We start from the raw sequence: 15,308 nt of genomic DNA, 5'->3' as shown, positions 1-15,308 counted from the left end.
TGCACACCTTGAGTGTTATCAAAAATTTGACTTAGGTGCTTAAAAGTGTGCAAGTGTGTAAAGAAGGAGCAGTGCATAGTGATTAAAGCACAGTAGTGAATACTGGGATTTCCTGCTCTGACAGAGTATTTGCTGTGTCTTCTTTGCAAAAATGGTCACAGTACTAGTTCTGGGTAACCATCTTGAGGGGAGTCAAGGGGGTCTTTCAGTAAATCAGAGGATTCTTGTTACTTTGTTCTGAGGGGAAAAATTTACTTAGCATGTGAAGGATTAATTATCTGCTATTTTCTTCTATGTTGTGTACACACATTGGATATTGGTACTTTGAGAGGTTTTCTGTTTCATTCTTGCTATGATACATCACTGAAAGTTGACCCTTTAGCCCTGTTTCTACTTAGATGTTTCTGTTGAAAGAAGATATTTATCCTCTGAAACAATGGGCTTAGAGCTGGTTTTAGGGCCTGCAGGAATGAGTGTCAGGATTTGACCTCTGAGGAGACCAGGAGATTTGCAAGCCATGATTGAGCTGGTAAATCTCCTGTAAACCTTGAGAGTGTCACTTGAGGCCACACTGCTACCTGGGCTCTGCACAGTTGGGAAGGCTGTGTCAGCCATGCTTACAATCCCTTCCTCTTCTTTTTAGAGATATTGATGCAGATTAATCTATTTTATTGTCTTTCACATTCAAGAACACTAAGAAATACTGGAGTTCAGTAGCTGTTGAAAATTTAACCACTTCCTTGCATCTGGGGTAAATTATTGCAAGGCATGTTTATGGTGTGAATTCTTGCCAGCAGTCTGCCTGTAGAAGGCCTTCTGAGAGCCCTGCTGGTGCTATTCACTGTGGCAGAACAATGCTTTCTGCCCTTCAATAGGCAGGTTCCCTTTCCTTTCCAGGGCTTGGCTGTGTCTCATTGCTGAGATAAGAATGCTTCTTAGTGTTTCTTTTTTCATAGCAGCTAAACTGAGTTGCTGGAGTGAGCTGAGGCCATCTGTCCTGATGCTGGAAAGGAAGAGTACAGCCTGCTGTCAGCTATCTTAAGCTGCTGGCAAATCAGTGGTGTGACGTGGGGGACTTAGGAAGGAGTCTCTCACTGAATTGCAGACCATGGTGATTAAACCAGTCTGCCCTACTTGGCATACTGGTTCAAGATGTTGCTGTTTAGTGGGGAGCATCCCAGTAATACAGACATGGCTTTTCCTGCCCCTTTGACTGTGTTCTCCTTGCCTCTTCCACGTCAGTGGGTTTGAGTCTGTAACATACTGTTTGGAAAATTAGTTTCCTGCATAGTCAACAGAAAAAGTCATGGAATCACTGAAATACTCTACTGAAACATGTTTCCTGTGCTAAAGGAACTGCAAAACCTGCCAGGAAGTGCTGTGTGATAGAGGTATGATTTGTGACATTATTTATTATAAGTAGTCACTAATTCTGCTGTGGCTGGACAGCAGAGTTAAGATGTTAATGCATTATTAAATCATTAGTACTAGTATACAAGCATAAATTTGTTCTTAATGTGAAGTATAAATCAAAAAAAGCTATATCCTGATACACTCACATAGTTTTGCTTTGAGAAATAACAGAATGAACTCTCACCTTGCTGTTCCCCAGACATATAGGTTTGACATTTTTGAACTCCAGCATTCATCTGCCCTATCTGAACACTGGCTGCTTTATGGCACTGTTTTTCTACCAGCAAGGTGTTTTTTCATTCTCACTGTGCTCTGGGATTTAGGGAATTAGAGGGGAGTAAGGCAGCTGTACCATAAGCTTAGAAGCTCATTTCTGACCTGCTTTATTCTTGTAGCTGTATCCGTGGCTATGTCTGGAGATGTTAATAGTGATATTATCTGGAGCACAGCCACTGACCCAACCTTCTGATCTTGCAAGAGGATCAAGGAAGACATCTGCACTCATGCAGAATTTTACAAATGTGCTTCAGGCTTTGTGTGAGTGCAGGGCCCATCTGTATGGGCTCAATCTATAGATTTTTATCTGGGGACCAGGCATGTGTGCTGAGCATTATTTATTCCATCCATTGCTAAGTCAAAACACTGTGCAAAACACATGTATAAGAACACACAATGCCAGAAGAACTTTAACTATTGTACTCTGCATACATAAAGAGTAATTCACATTTTTTTTTAGAAACATAGAACAGCTATTTAAATTGTGTGAGCTCTGAAAGTCTTCTACAGTAAAAACAAATCCATTTAACAGGAGATTGAATAGATTGCAGCAGAGGTACTCAATCTTGGAGTCATGACTTCCCTCTCTGATACCTTGTTCCAACTTAAATAAATAGAGGGTGGAATCCTCATTTCTTAGAGGCAAGGTAGGGTTTAATTGGAAATGCTTCATATTTTAGTCTGTTGGATCTTTCTTTTATTGAAATAAAAGACTCTCAGCAGTTCTTACCCACAGAGGCAGGGTTTTCATAAAGAATGTGCAAGATGAACTGATGTTGATGTTTGTAAGCCAGAGCAAGATTATATGCTATCCAAAAATCCAGTAGAAATAAAACTGATCAAACCACAGGATGTTCCCATCCATGGCACTTCTCCAAGGGCTTCACCAGTGTTAGTACATGCTGGGCTCTTCCCCAGGATGCATTGTGCAGGCAGCATGGCCATCAGGCAGGTCATTAGGATGTCACCAGTGCCATTGCAGTAAGGATGGATTCCTGCTTCTCTACCTTTTCTTTACAGTTGCTGTAAGGCTTTAAGACAGTCAAGATCTAAAGAAATTATTTTTTCCCTCACAGGAACACAATAAGCCCCTGTCAAAACAATCAGTTGTTTATTCTGATGAATGTATGTGATTATTAAAAACAGAACAACCTCTTGGAGAAACTGAGCTTCCATCATAACCTTACAAAATTCTTCCATTACCTTGTTTGGAAATGAAATGGAGTTTGGGTAGAGATTTCTTTGTTTTCTTTTTCTTTGGAAACATCCTTATTTGGCATCTGTAAAGCATTTACATTCTCTAGTTCTGGATCAAAGTCCTTTCATGGCTCATGTTACTTATTTCCTTCTTTAACTGAAGCAGAGAAAGAAAAATGGATTTTTTCCTCCCTCAGGCTTACAGTATAAACCATTGTGAAAAGTCAAATCCTAGTTTTTGGTGAGGAAGTGGCAAGCATAAGGAATAAAACATCTCAAAATGTGTCATCTGAAGAACCACCATTACCCACTTCAGAGTGAACAACCTGTAAATGCAAGTCCCTATAGCAGTTACAAAGCATGTAAGGTAAAATTTAGTAAAACTAAACTAAGTTAACTGTGCTGCTGGATTTCTTTCATTCCTCATATTCCAAAGGTTTGCGCTCTTCAGGAGACCTTTGTCCTCTTGAGCCTGTGAGCAGCTAATACAGTTGGCCAAGAATTGGGATACAAACTGCAGTTGGACCAGGCACTAGAAAGATTACGAGCAAAATGCTATTTTCTTCATTTGTGTGGGTAGCAGGATGAAATTTGGAATTGGCAGAAGTATTTTCTGATAGAAGAACAAGAAACTGCTGTGTATCAGCTACAGCACATTATCTTGTTTTAAACTTGCAGGAGAATGTAGATAGTTTTGTTTCTGAATGCAAACCAAACTCTTTCCAAGTCTGCCCCTCCCATTGGTTCTGTGCCCCAAAGAGCTTGGTGTTTCTGAGCTCTACTGGCTGTTTGCTGGTTTTCTGCCTTTTGTACACACATGGAACTGAGCCTCATCAGCCTGTTCTGCTTGCAAACAAGCTTCTAGGCTCTGGCCTGTGACCTTGAATATTAGTTTCCTCCTGTTTCCAAGTATTTCTACAACATAAGTGTCTATAATGGTTGTGTTTGATTTACCTTCTAGGGAGAATTTGCATATGTATCAGTTGCGTGGCTTGGGAGGATGCAATTAGCTTGAGGTAAGCCAGTACCATAGTCTATGTACCCTTTGTTCTCCTGGAAACAAATAATAAATTCTCATCTATATTTTAGTGTGTTGAGATATTTAAATTGGTTTCCTTCACAGACCTTCATTCTGCAAGGTTCTGGTTGAGTTTCTTTGTCGTAAGGGAATGTACTATAGTGCAGGGCAAGTTTTATATCTAACCAAAAAGCAGTGTGGAGTGCAGGCTGTTGGGCTGATTTGTTTCCATTAGCTTGCATTGAACTTGCAGATCAGCAGATCTGAACTTATTCCAAAGTTCCAGCATTCCTCCAAAAATAATGTTACTGATACCCTCTGTCACACTGTTCTACCTACAGAGCTCTGAGCCACATAATTTCTCTAATGCAAGGGAAAAAGTCCCTCCCTTTGGATTGTGAGCTAAACCCAAACATTATAGAGAAACACAAACTGCCACAAACAGTTCTGCTCCCTCTTTGGTGGCAACTGCATATTGGTCACTGTGTGCTTCCACAACCCTTCTAATTAAATGCAATTTCAGCAATCACTTTTCATTCTTTGTGTGACATGAAAAATTAATTATTTTGCTTGCTTTTGGACCCTGTGAAAAATATAGTTGTGTTTGGGGAAAGAATTTGCTATCATAACATTCCCAAATCTTACCTGGGTTTTGAGAACTGGTGGACTCTTGGACTCTTGCTGCTCAAGCATAGGCCCTTTATTCCTCTCTGCACATTGAGAAGGGATGAATATAGAGTCCCAGTTTTGCTTGTGCAATGTTCTTCTTTTTAGAGACTGCAGCCTTGGACAACAGACCCAGTGGTTTCTTTCCAAAATTAAACTATTTCAGTTGATGGATTTCAATGCTGCTGGCATGCATCCATTGGTGACCCACTGGTTACCCTAATACTAGACAGAAATTAAGGTCATGCAGGCACTGTGAAGTGAAAAGACCAAGGACATGAAATCTTCCTTTATTAAAATAATGATGATTTCCTGATACAACTGAGATTAAAAATTGCTATTTTATATTAGTGCAACAGTTCAATAAATTTAATCTCGAGGATGCAAGTGAAAAAGAGACTTCAGAACTATGGATTATACATAACTAATTACTATAGTTTATATAGTGAAGTGGTGTGTAAAGGGAGGTTGATGTAGTGTCCTTTTGAACTCTAAATTATGTCTTTTTAGTGAGTGTGACTAATTAGATGAATACAACTTAGACAATTACCTGATGTTTCACTCATAGGGGTACTGGGGATGTTTCAATGTTACAGGAATCTTACCCCCTGGAAACTGTTTGCTGAATTCTTTAAAGGTCAGCGTACTTCAAAATGTAAATCAGTGGAAATTTTGATGTTTCCCCTAAAAGATTAATGACATAGAAGATTGAAGATATTTTATATACCCATAAATGGAATAGGGCTGAGAACAGAAAATTTGAATACTGAGCTTCCCTCTTGTTAATCTTGGTTTTGCTCATCTTTCTTTTTCCTCATTTCTTTTTCCTCTTTTTTTTTTCTTTTTTTTTTCTTCCCTAGTACTGCAGTATGAGTTGGTAAAGAGTGTCTGTTGTGGTGGAGTCTAGACTTCACAGCCAAGCCTGCAGCTCCATGGTGTGGTGGAGTGTCTATTGTGTTGGGGTTTTTTGTTGGTTTTATTTGGTTTTTATTTTTCAGGTTTTTTCTGTTGGAAAGCTTAAAGTAGAATCAAATAACTTGGTATTTTCCAGGGAAGAAGAACAGCAAAGTAACACAGATCTCTGGCCCTTTTTATGTGATACAAGGCAGTAGACTTACCTGGTGAGCACTGGCTTATGTGACAAATTGCTGAAAATTTTGTTGCAGTCTCTTGTCAGTAATGGTGAAGTTGGGTATGTATTTTCACAGGCAGGCCACTAACGTGTTGCTCTAAGAATTGCAGTGAGGCTAATGCTTTCTACTGTCACTGAAATCTTTCTCTTTTGCAGAGATGCATTTCTAGACTGCCATAAGCAGAAAGGAGTTGATCCTGTTTAGCCTGTCTAGTTGTCATCTGCCTTAATTCCTCCCCTGTTTTCAATACCTAGTACTAATTACATGGACATCTGCAAGAGAGGTACTAGCTCAGACCAACTGTAAGGACACCTTAATATATGGAGGAGTGTTTATTCCTTTTTGATCAACACAACAGAAGACTGTAATAATTATAATTCCAGCTTTAAATTCACAGCTTCTTATTGTGTCATATTTCTAAGCCTTGCTGTGCATTAACTACATGGCTGCAGTAGTATCATCAATTAAATTGAAGGAGGCCTGTGTCTGGACAAGTGGAGGTGCTTCCAAGGTCTCCTCTTTGCCCCTCTCTGCCCTTATCAGTGGATTGATTCACTTTGTTTCATTTCACACTGTCCCCACCTTGTTCCCCTCTTCCATGTAAATATTAAACATAGATCTGGGAGGAAAAATAGCTTAGAGGCATAAAAACTATCAGCCTTGGGGAAAAAATAATAGCATAAATTCTACCTTGTGCAAAAGAATCATACTAAAACAGAAGGAAGAAGACTTGGAGAGGACAATGACAGGCAGCTTGAAACATCTGAGATGACAACCCCCTTCCCACTTTGCAGTCACCCTGTGTGCTGGAGCAGTGCAGGAGGGGAGATGGTGACAGCAATGATTAGTTACTGTCTCTGGTGTTCAGCTTGCCAGTCTCCTGCTGTGGCCAGTCTGCCCTTCCATTTCAAATTCACACAGCTCTGTATGTTTGTGCTTGTTTCCCCCACAGCAGACACTCATAATGATGCTTATACATCACTCCAATCTGACTCCCACTGATCTGTAAGGGGAAAGAATGTGCAGCAAGATGTTCACAGGCTGATGTTAGAGGACAGGCAACAGGTAGAGACCAGAGGCATGCCAGGTATATCTGATGGTTGTTAGAAATGGTTACAGATAACAAATATGTCTTGTGGTATCAGTTCTGTCCTTTATCTGTGCTCAACAGTGGCAAACAAACACTACTGAGGAATATGCTGACTGTATGTACTTAATTTTCTTCATGAGTCAGGAGCCAAACATATGTCTAGGAACAATTGCACCCTCCATCTGTGAGTGATCATCATGCTTAAATACAGCAGCAGACCTGACTCTGGAGTGAAAAACAGAGCAGAACCCTTCCCTGCCTCTGCAGTTCAACAGTGCAGGCAGAGCAGGAGCAGGGAGAAGGGTGGCAGTGCAGACTTTTGGCTGCCTTAAAGTGACCACATCCTGTTAGGCTGCAGAAGCATCAGACTAATGCAGAGATCTATGTTTGAGATGCAGGAGGGTTTGTAGAGATTCAGCAGATAATTTGCTGCAGGAGGAACAGGGTGCAGGGAGAACTGAACTTGCTCTTTTGTCTAGGCTTTTCACCCATTTCCCACCCATGTCCCAGCTCACTACAGCATGTATATACAGTAAAATTGATTCATTTCAGAGATTGCTTTCTTCCCTGATACCACATGGAAAGTGCATAACTCTTAACACTGAGTCTATGGTGGCAGGGTAATGCTGACAGCAGGAGTCTGTTGCCTTTACCTGAAATCCTTCCCCAACTGATGCCTTGAGACTTAAGGCATCACAGCCATTTCAGAGGGTGTTCCTAACCAGGTGAGAGAATTTCCTTTTACAGGCAGCAAGCCAAGCAGCATGAGTAACAAGCACCATGCAGGAACAGTGTGGCATGAGAGAAAATTAATGGTGAGTCTCACAAGTCCTAAGCCAATACCCAAATGAAGACTTGCACTATTACCCCATGTGAAAATGACATGTGAGATCTTAACAGAAAGCTGATGGTTTATGATGATGATAAAGTTCTGTTGAAGTCACCTAGATCTAAGTAAGCCTGGGAGTTTTGTTGAGTCCAAGTGGGTATAAGAGTGCTAAGAGGCTTTCCTGACACAAAATCTAAGTGGGTAAGTGTCTCATATGTGTATGACTGCTGATAGCAAATGGCTGAACAACCCCATTTAGATGGAAATGGAGAAATTTTGGTTTTTCTGGGGACAAAATTAAAAGGTTAAAAAAAAAAAAAATAGGCAGACATCTGTGATACTGGGCCCATACATTACAGAACATAATTGTGTTGTGGCCAGAAGATCAAGAAATCTAAGTGCAGGCAACGGCAACATATTCTGTTCTGTTCTGTTCTTCCTTTCTGTTGGACAGAAATTGCTGAAGTGCTAAAGTTCAAACTTTCATGTTCTTATTTTGCTTTTTAAAATATGCAATAGGGCGTTGTGTTTCACAGAAGACTTCAACTGGATGCACAGAACCCTCTTAGGATTGGGTATGGGTCAGCAAGTAACAAATGCACCTGTTGTCCTTTGAGGGTTTCTTTCCCCTTCCCTGTCAGAGGCCCAGTGTAGCCCTAGGGCTTTTTCCTTTCCAAATACAGGTTTAATCCAAGATGACAGTATCTGACAAGCTCATGTGTGTTCTCATTAAGGATGTTGCACACCTATTTTGGTGGTACTTGTTAATGTCTGGATATGCAAAGTGAACATTAGTGCTACAGATTTGAGTTACAGATATGACCATTATTTGAAAAGCTAGCTAATGGCTTTGTGACTCTCCTTCAAAGAAAGGGCAGCTGAGCATATGGCATCATTTCACATGAAAATGTGTCATGGAATTAGTTATGTACCAGCTTGGGCTAAGAAGTTGTTGTGTAAAACAGAAAAGCTTTTGTTGGTAGTGCATGACTGGAACATAGTGGTTTGTGCTATTTTGTGAACAGGAGAGGAGGACATTGTACTTTCAGAGAAATCTTGAACTCTTCTACTGTGTGGGCAATGGCTGTAACACTGTGACTACTCTTGGCAGTCCATGCAAATGAGCCTTTAAATGGAAAGTGTAAATTAAATTGTAAGGACCTCTGTAAACTGAGAGTTGTCCAGTTAATATGGACAACTGCCTATCCCTGGGGGCCTTTCTAAGGAGTGGCATTGAAGGTGGTTGGTCCTCCTGGTACCATCTTGTGGGGCCTGGGAAAGACGAGCTGGCATGAAACTCTGCTTGTTGGGAACAAAAAACTTGAGAAACATATTATAACACTGGCATGACCCATCTTCTCTATGACCAGTAGCTCACATCTAGCCCAGTTATTGACTCCCAAGCAGCTGGGCTCCTACTGCACCAGCAGATCTCCATTCAGATGATTTATCTCCCTGAGCAGGAGAGTGTCAGAGGTCCCAAAGAAGGTACAAGGATTTGTATCAGATTTTTGGATCAGAAAGTGAGGGGAGCAAAGAACAAATCTGAAAAAATATTTTTCCTTATGTTTCCTTTCCACCAAGTTTAACTGGAGGGAGAAGACTATAGTGAATGCTAGGTCATTGGAAATAGGCCTTTATAACAAAACAGACTTTTCCTTGTGACACAAAGTTCCCTCCATTTTCCTCTCTTTATTGTTTTTTCTTGTTTTTGGCTTGCTCTCACCTGGGACGTAACTTCTGCTTACTTCTGACCCCAGTATGGTGAGTGTGTTTTTCAACAGAGCCTGGGAGTAGACTGTCAAAGCAGAATTTTTGGCCTGAGTTGGTGGGACACAGAAAGTATTGGCTTGTCTCATTGTTTTGGGGTTTTGGGGGGATTTTTTTGTGTGTGTTTGGTTTTGGGTTTTTTTTGTTTTGACTTTGGTTTGTTTGTTTTGTTTTGTTTTGTGGTTTTTTTTTTCTCTTAAAACACTGACTTATATTAACAGTATTTTACCATTATGACCCTTATAAAATAGTTTGAATCAAAATGTGTTGTAAATTGTTTGATATTTTTAATCCCCACCTATAATGATGCCTCAAAAACCTGAAACCAACATCTGCATCCTTGCTGGATTGGTTTTCTTCCATGGAAGACACTTTCCTTTTTTTTTTTTTTTTTTTTTTTTTTTAAACTAGAGTCACCTCATTCTGTAATTAAGGGTTGAAAATCCATAAATCACTGTCATGTCGGATGTGTTGCAGCCTATGGGAGTTTCTCACTGCAGAATCTAACTTGTGAGAAAATACCTGGCTTTTGTGTGACTTGGAGGAGGGGAAGAGGGAATCTTCAGTCCTGTGCTCTTCAGTTACGTGTCCTTGGAAAAAATGACCCTCATTACCTTTAGCATGTGTGTAACTCCTGTTGCTGTGCATTGTGCCAATGATTTTAATCAAATCATGCTTCAGGGACTTAGTTTGTCAACTCTGAGGGGTAAGAAAGAACATAAATTTACCCCTTTATGGTTCCTTTTTTTTTTTTTTTTTTTTTTTTAATTCCTTTTCTTTCCCCACCTTTGCCATCCCATGGCCTTTCATGCTTGGCTGTGCACTGGTGCTCGAGTCACACTGACAGCCAGCTCTGGGGGTGGAACTGAAGTTTGCCCTACATCAGCTCAATAGGAACAGTGGATGATGTTCATTTTCTTCTATAGCATGAGGCATGAGGGACTCTGGGGCTAGTTTGTTTGCTTATTGACTTGTACTTACTATTTAGTATGTTAGTTTTTGAAAAATGAAATAACTGGAACTGTTCTAGTTGTTACCAGATTTGTCAAGATAGCTACTAGAAAAAGAGGTTAAAAAAATCCCCAGAAGACTCCTGTCGAACAGTAGTGTCTGTCTGACAGGATCTGACAAATGGCTTTGCACGCACACATGCAAGGAAGGGAGGAGAGGTGTTCTCCTTGTCCCCGGGTTTGGGATAGTGCGTTCGCTGATTTCCCTCAGCCTGTTCGATGGGAACGGGCGCGGGCCCTCAGAGCTCGGCGCTCAGGGTGAGGCCGGCGGGGGGGACAGGGCATCCCGGCCCGAGGGGCAGCGCCGTGTCCCTGAGGGGAGCGCCTGCTCCCGCGGCGGGACCCGCGGCGTGCAGCAGGTGCCCGGGACCCCGGCCGGGGCGGATCCGTGCGGGTCCCGCCCGGGCCGGCGGCACCGCCCCCCGCGCTGCCCGGCGGGGCGGGGGCGCCGAGAGCCCCGGGCGGCCCTCGCTCCGCTCCGCTCCGGCAGCGGCCGCCGGCGCGAACAAAGGCGGCGGCAGGCGGCGGTGGCGGCGCGGCCGTGCGCGGCAGCCCGCCCGCCCCTGCTTCCTGGGCCGGACCAGGCGAGGCGGCCCCCGCCCCGCCGCGAAGCGGAGCCGCCGCCGCAGCAGCAGCGCCGGTCGCGGGGCGCGCTCGCCGCCCGTCGCGGGAGCTGCATGTGCGCGGGAGCCGCGGCGGAGGATGGCCGTGCTCAAGCTCGCCGACCAGGTGGGCGCCGCGGGGCGGGCGGGAGCGGGCGGCGGGCTCAGCCTCAGCCGCAGCCCCCGCGGCGGTGCGGGCGGCCGGGGGAGGCCCTTCCCCCTGCCGGGGGCGGCCGTGGCAGCCCCTTCGCGGGGGGCGCCGTGTGATGCCGGCTGCCCGCCGAGCCGCCGCCGCTGCGCTTCTCTCGCTTCCCGGCGGACATTGTCTGTGTGCGGCAGCCCGGGGGCTCGGGGCCGGGGCCGGGCAGGGCGCAGCTCGCCGGGGTGGCGGCGGCAGCAGCAGCAGCGGTACCGGCACTGGGCGCGCGCCCGTCTCCGCCGAGCTGCCGCCCCGCGGTCCCCGGTGAAGCCCTGACATCTCTCGTCGGCGGGGTGGGATGGAGGTGGATGTCGGCTTCTTCCGAAAGGCCTCTCGGCTCTGCTATCGTTCCTTAGGCTTTCTGTATCGTTTCATTGCTATGCCATACGTAGAAATAATTTCTCCTTTTTATTTAGGAAATGCCTCTTCGAATAAGCTGTTGCCCTTCTTCACAGGCTGCTAGGAAAACCCGTAGTATTAGTACTTGGATCGTGTTAAATTTAGCAATGGGCAGAACAGCTGTAATCAGTGTTAATGTATTTCTTATCACTGGTAGCTAGAAGCATTTATAAATGTTTAGTAAATTGATATTATGACTCCCACATCCTGATATATCCATATACTCTACCAACTGTTACACACTTTGCGTGCTTTAATCTGCTATTTTTAATTCAGCGTGGTCCACCTGTGATCTGCAGCGTGGGTGTCCTGCAAGCCTCAGACCCTCCCTGTGGGGCTCAGGACTGCCTGCAGCCAGCCCCTCTCCAAATACCCGTACCTGGAGATCATAAGCCTCGCTCACAGTCTATTTATGCTTTTCCAAAAAAATCTTCCACATGCAGGAAGCCCCACATAGCACATTGGAAAGAGTTTTGAAAGCAGCAAATGATAAAGCTGCTTCTAAAATGAAAGTGATGCTGTGAGACCAGACTATGTGTTTTCATGTGTAACAGACGGCAGTATTTATGGGCTGCCTCCTGACATGTCCCTTGAATATCCTCCTCATCTTTAGATCTGATGCTTATGACTGGTAAAGAACATGTTTCACACCATGAAGCTTCACTACTTCATGGTGCACAGACCAAGTCCCATAAATGAGATTCAGGTACGAGCTGTGTGTTAAAAATCCAAACAGCAAGCATTAATATTAAAAATAAGTGTGTTACAAAGGATCAAATTGGTACAATTTTGTGCAATTTCAATGCATTTTATATATTTAGGGAAGCCCTTGAATTTACTGTCTTTAACATTTTTAAACCTTTCCTGACATCTTATAGCGACAATTTCAGCTACAGCAGTAGAAGTCAAAATAGATTTAAGTCAGGTAGATCACATCTTGGTGAAGCCTATAATGCCATAGAAAAATGATGTGTTGTCTTAGGTTTCTCCCTTTTCATCTTCTCTAAGAACTCAAAGCAGAGGGACAAGGCTCCTCTGAGTTGCTGTGACACCCATGTAGTTTGCCTACGTCGAGAATGCTCAAAATTTTGGTGAATGCTTGTCATTGTTCCTGGTCAGGCTGTGGCCTGGGACATGATAAGACAGGCTGATAATTTTTCTTTGTGGACATAGGTTTCCTGTTGTTTATAGAGGGGTGTGCTGGTCTACCTATACCCATCCTGCTGGATGGATCTCTTTTCATTTCCTTAATATTCTTCAACGGATCTTTTTCTTTCACTTCTGAGAGCGTGGAAGAGGGGGAGGACACATTCAAAACTGGCTGTGGTGCTTCCTCTTAAACCAAGAGCAGAAGTTTTTGTGAGCCTGTTTCTGTGTGCTTGGAGCTGTTGCTGCTGGAGTCATTCCCACCTGCAGCCTGAGCAGTGTCACCAAGGTACCAGGGCTGCACCACAGCAGCAGCTGTGTGTGCATCAGGGCAAGCTCTTCTCCTCTGTCATATTGGAGGAGTGCTGTCCCCAGGCTGGCCCACCTTCAGCAGAGAGAGACACAGTAGCAGCAGCCTCAAGTGGTTATAGATAGACTCAGTGAGAATAGAGGTGAATCTGTGCTGCAGAGTGATGTGTCTGGGAAGATTTGCATTCCTGTAACAGCTCCTGCATGTACTCAGGCTCGCTGGGGTTGTGGGAGCAGGCTCCTTCTGCTTTTCTTCCTGCTCTTGAAGATTGAGTCAGCTGTGACAGTGATAACTTGCAGCAATTCAGGAAACGGTTTCCTTTTTCTTAAACACCAGAGGCCACAGCTCACAATGTCCTGCAGTGAGATTTGGAGTGTGAGGGACACTCCACATGTCCCTGCAGCAGTCAGGACCTGCACTGCTGTGAGTGAGCGTGGGCTCTGTGCACCCAGTGTAGGGTGCTTCAGGTCTGAGTTGTAATGCTCAGGGAAGGTTGACTCTGAAACCAAGAGCTCACTGCCTGTCATTGGGACTTGTGTAGCACATGCTTCCTTCTGGATCTGGATTTTGACCAGTTAAGAGAGCGTCATGTAGGAGATGACAGGAGAACCTCCCTGCTGGGAGTTCAAACAGGCCTTTCTCTTAAGTGGTTTCTGTTTATTCCTTGTCTCCATGCTTGATTTTTCTTACCAAGTGTATCTGACAGCACAGGTAATATTCAGACAGATGAGAAATTAATCACACCACCTCTCATACAAGCTTTGAAGAAAGATAGATGTAAATAGTTGCTGTTTTTTTGATATAGCTGAAAGGTGCTAAGGTATTGCTACACTTAAACCTTAAAAGAAATCATCAGTTCTTTTAGCTGCATTCACTTGTTAGGTAGGAGAGCTTAATTTAGGAGTTTAGCATTAGTGTAGCTTACTTGAATTTGCTTCCAATGATGGTAATTATTAGCTCATCAGTTGAGCCAGGAGAAACCTGTAAGTGGTTTAACCACAGGAAATGTATTCTACCATTGTTCGTTTCTAGATTAATTTCTTTCAGGCATGTAACTAGTGACTTTTGAATGACTAAATGTTAAGCAAAAAACAAGCTCAATTCATAAAACTTAAACTAGTTCATAGGATTTTAATCTTTGTGCATAGTGGTGTCTGTGCATTTATAAACATTCTGATATTATAAATATTTCTGTTATCATATACAAATATTGCAAAACTTGCTCTAAATCTTAATACATTTATCTTGTCCTTTTTTTACCATCTCTGCAGTGAATGTTAATTACAGCAAATGTGCTAGTTTTTTTTAAGGACTGAAAAAACCTTCTTTTTATTTTCAGTTCTGAAAGTTATTGCTGTACTGTTCCCTATCCAAGTCACTGATTGTACCTTTTCCATTTCAATAAGCATTAGTATTTTATTTTGTGTGAGTGTGCAGTTGTTTGTGATAAAAGCCTCTAGCTGTTGCAATTAAGCTGAAGTTCAGAAGGAGCAGAAGAAAAGTACTCCAGGAAGTGAGCAGCAGAAGCTTTCAGGTGTGAGTGGCACTCTCAAAAGGTGAAGATATTGCTCTGCTTGTGACTTTTGTGGCTGCTTTTTGAGCAGCAGTTGTTGCCTGGACCCACCTCTCTTATCCTTTGAGTAATCACCAGATGTAGGGTTCTTCCTGCTGCCACTCTCCCTGCCTGCTGTTTGCAGTTCTTTGTCCAGCTTATTCCTCATACTTGCACCAAGTAACCTGGTTTCTTGAGAACTGTTTGTTTGCCACCTGAAAACTTTTCCAGAGAAAGCCTGGTAGCTGATGACCTGTCAAGTGTGCTTTTTGTCTTCAGTATTTCCACTGCTGGTCTGGGCAGCAAACAAACAATTGCTCATGTCAGCACTGTGTGAGAGGGTAAAATATCTTAAAATAATTCTATATGTAAACTTCTGTGATTCAGCTTTTGGAAAATTATTTTGGAAGAACCTGAAGTTTCTTCTGTAGTGTCTCCATCTCATTTAAAGTTTTGCCTTACCCGTTGGGATGCTCCTTGCAGAGCTGCTGTCTCTGCCCCCAGGCCTGCAGGTTGTCTCTAGCTAACTCTGTCATCATCTTTCTGTTTAAAGCCAACAAAGTGGCTCTGTGCATGGCTGTTTGATTTGGGATGCCAGCTCTGCCTTCACCTCCTTGGGACAAATGTGCCCATTGTGCCCGTCAGAGCGGGATGTGTGTGGGACACGCGTTGATGCCTGTCAGAGGCTGATGCAAGCT

The 15,308-nt window shown here is 43.4% G+C and overlaps 1 protein-coding gene across 4 annotated transcripts in view; it reads left to right on the top strand.

Moving 5' to 3' along the window:
* The first annotated feature begins 10,861 nt into the window (after positions 1-10,861).
* ANKRD44 (ankyrin repeat domain 44) overlaps positions 10,862-15,308 on the top strand; it is a 125,212-nt gene continuing 120,765 nt past the window's right edge. For 2 of the 4 annotated variants that reach the window (XM_079311422.1, XM_079311419.1), the window contains exon 1: positions 10,863-11,131. In XM_079311422.1, the coding sequence (XP_079167548.1) occupies positions 11,105-11,131 (27 nt within the window). In that variant the 5' untranslated portion in view covers positions 10,863-11,104. Of the gene's footprint in view, positions 11,132-15,308 lie in introns of all 4 variants that reach the window. The other 2 variants (XM_079311420.1, XM_079311421.1) reach the window with 2 other exon arrangements.

Source organism: Erithacus rubecula, assembly GCF_903797595.1.
Source record: "Erithacus rubecula genome assembly, chromosome: 8".
In the NCBI taxonomy this organism is placed as follows: Eukaryota; Metazoa; Chordata; class Aves; order Passeriformes; family Muscicapidae; genus Erithacus; species Erithacus rubecula.
The sequence above is the reverse complement of the archived record's forward strand: the minus strand, read 5'-3'. Positions and strand labels throughout refer to the sequence as shown.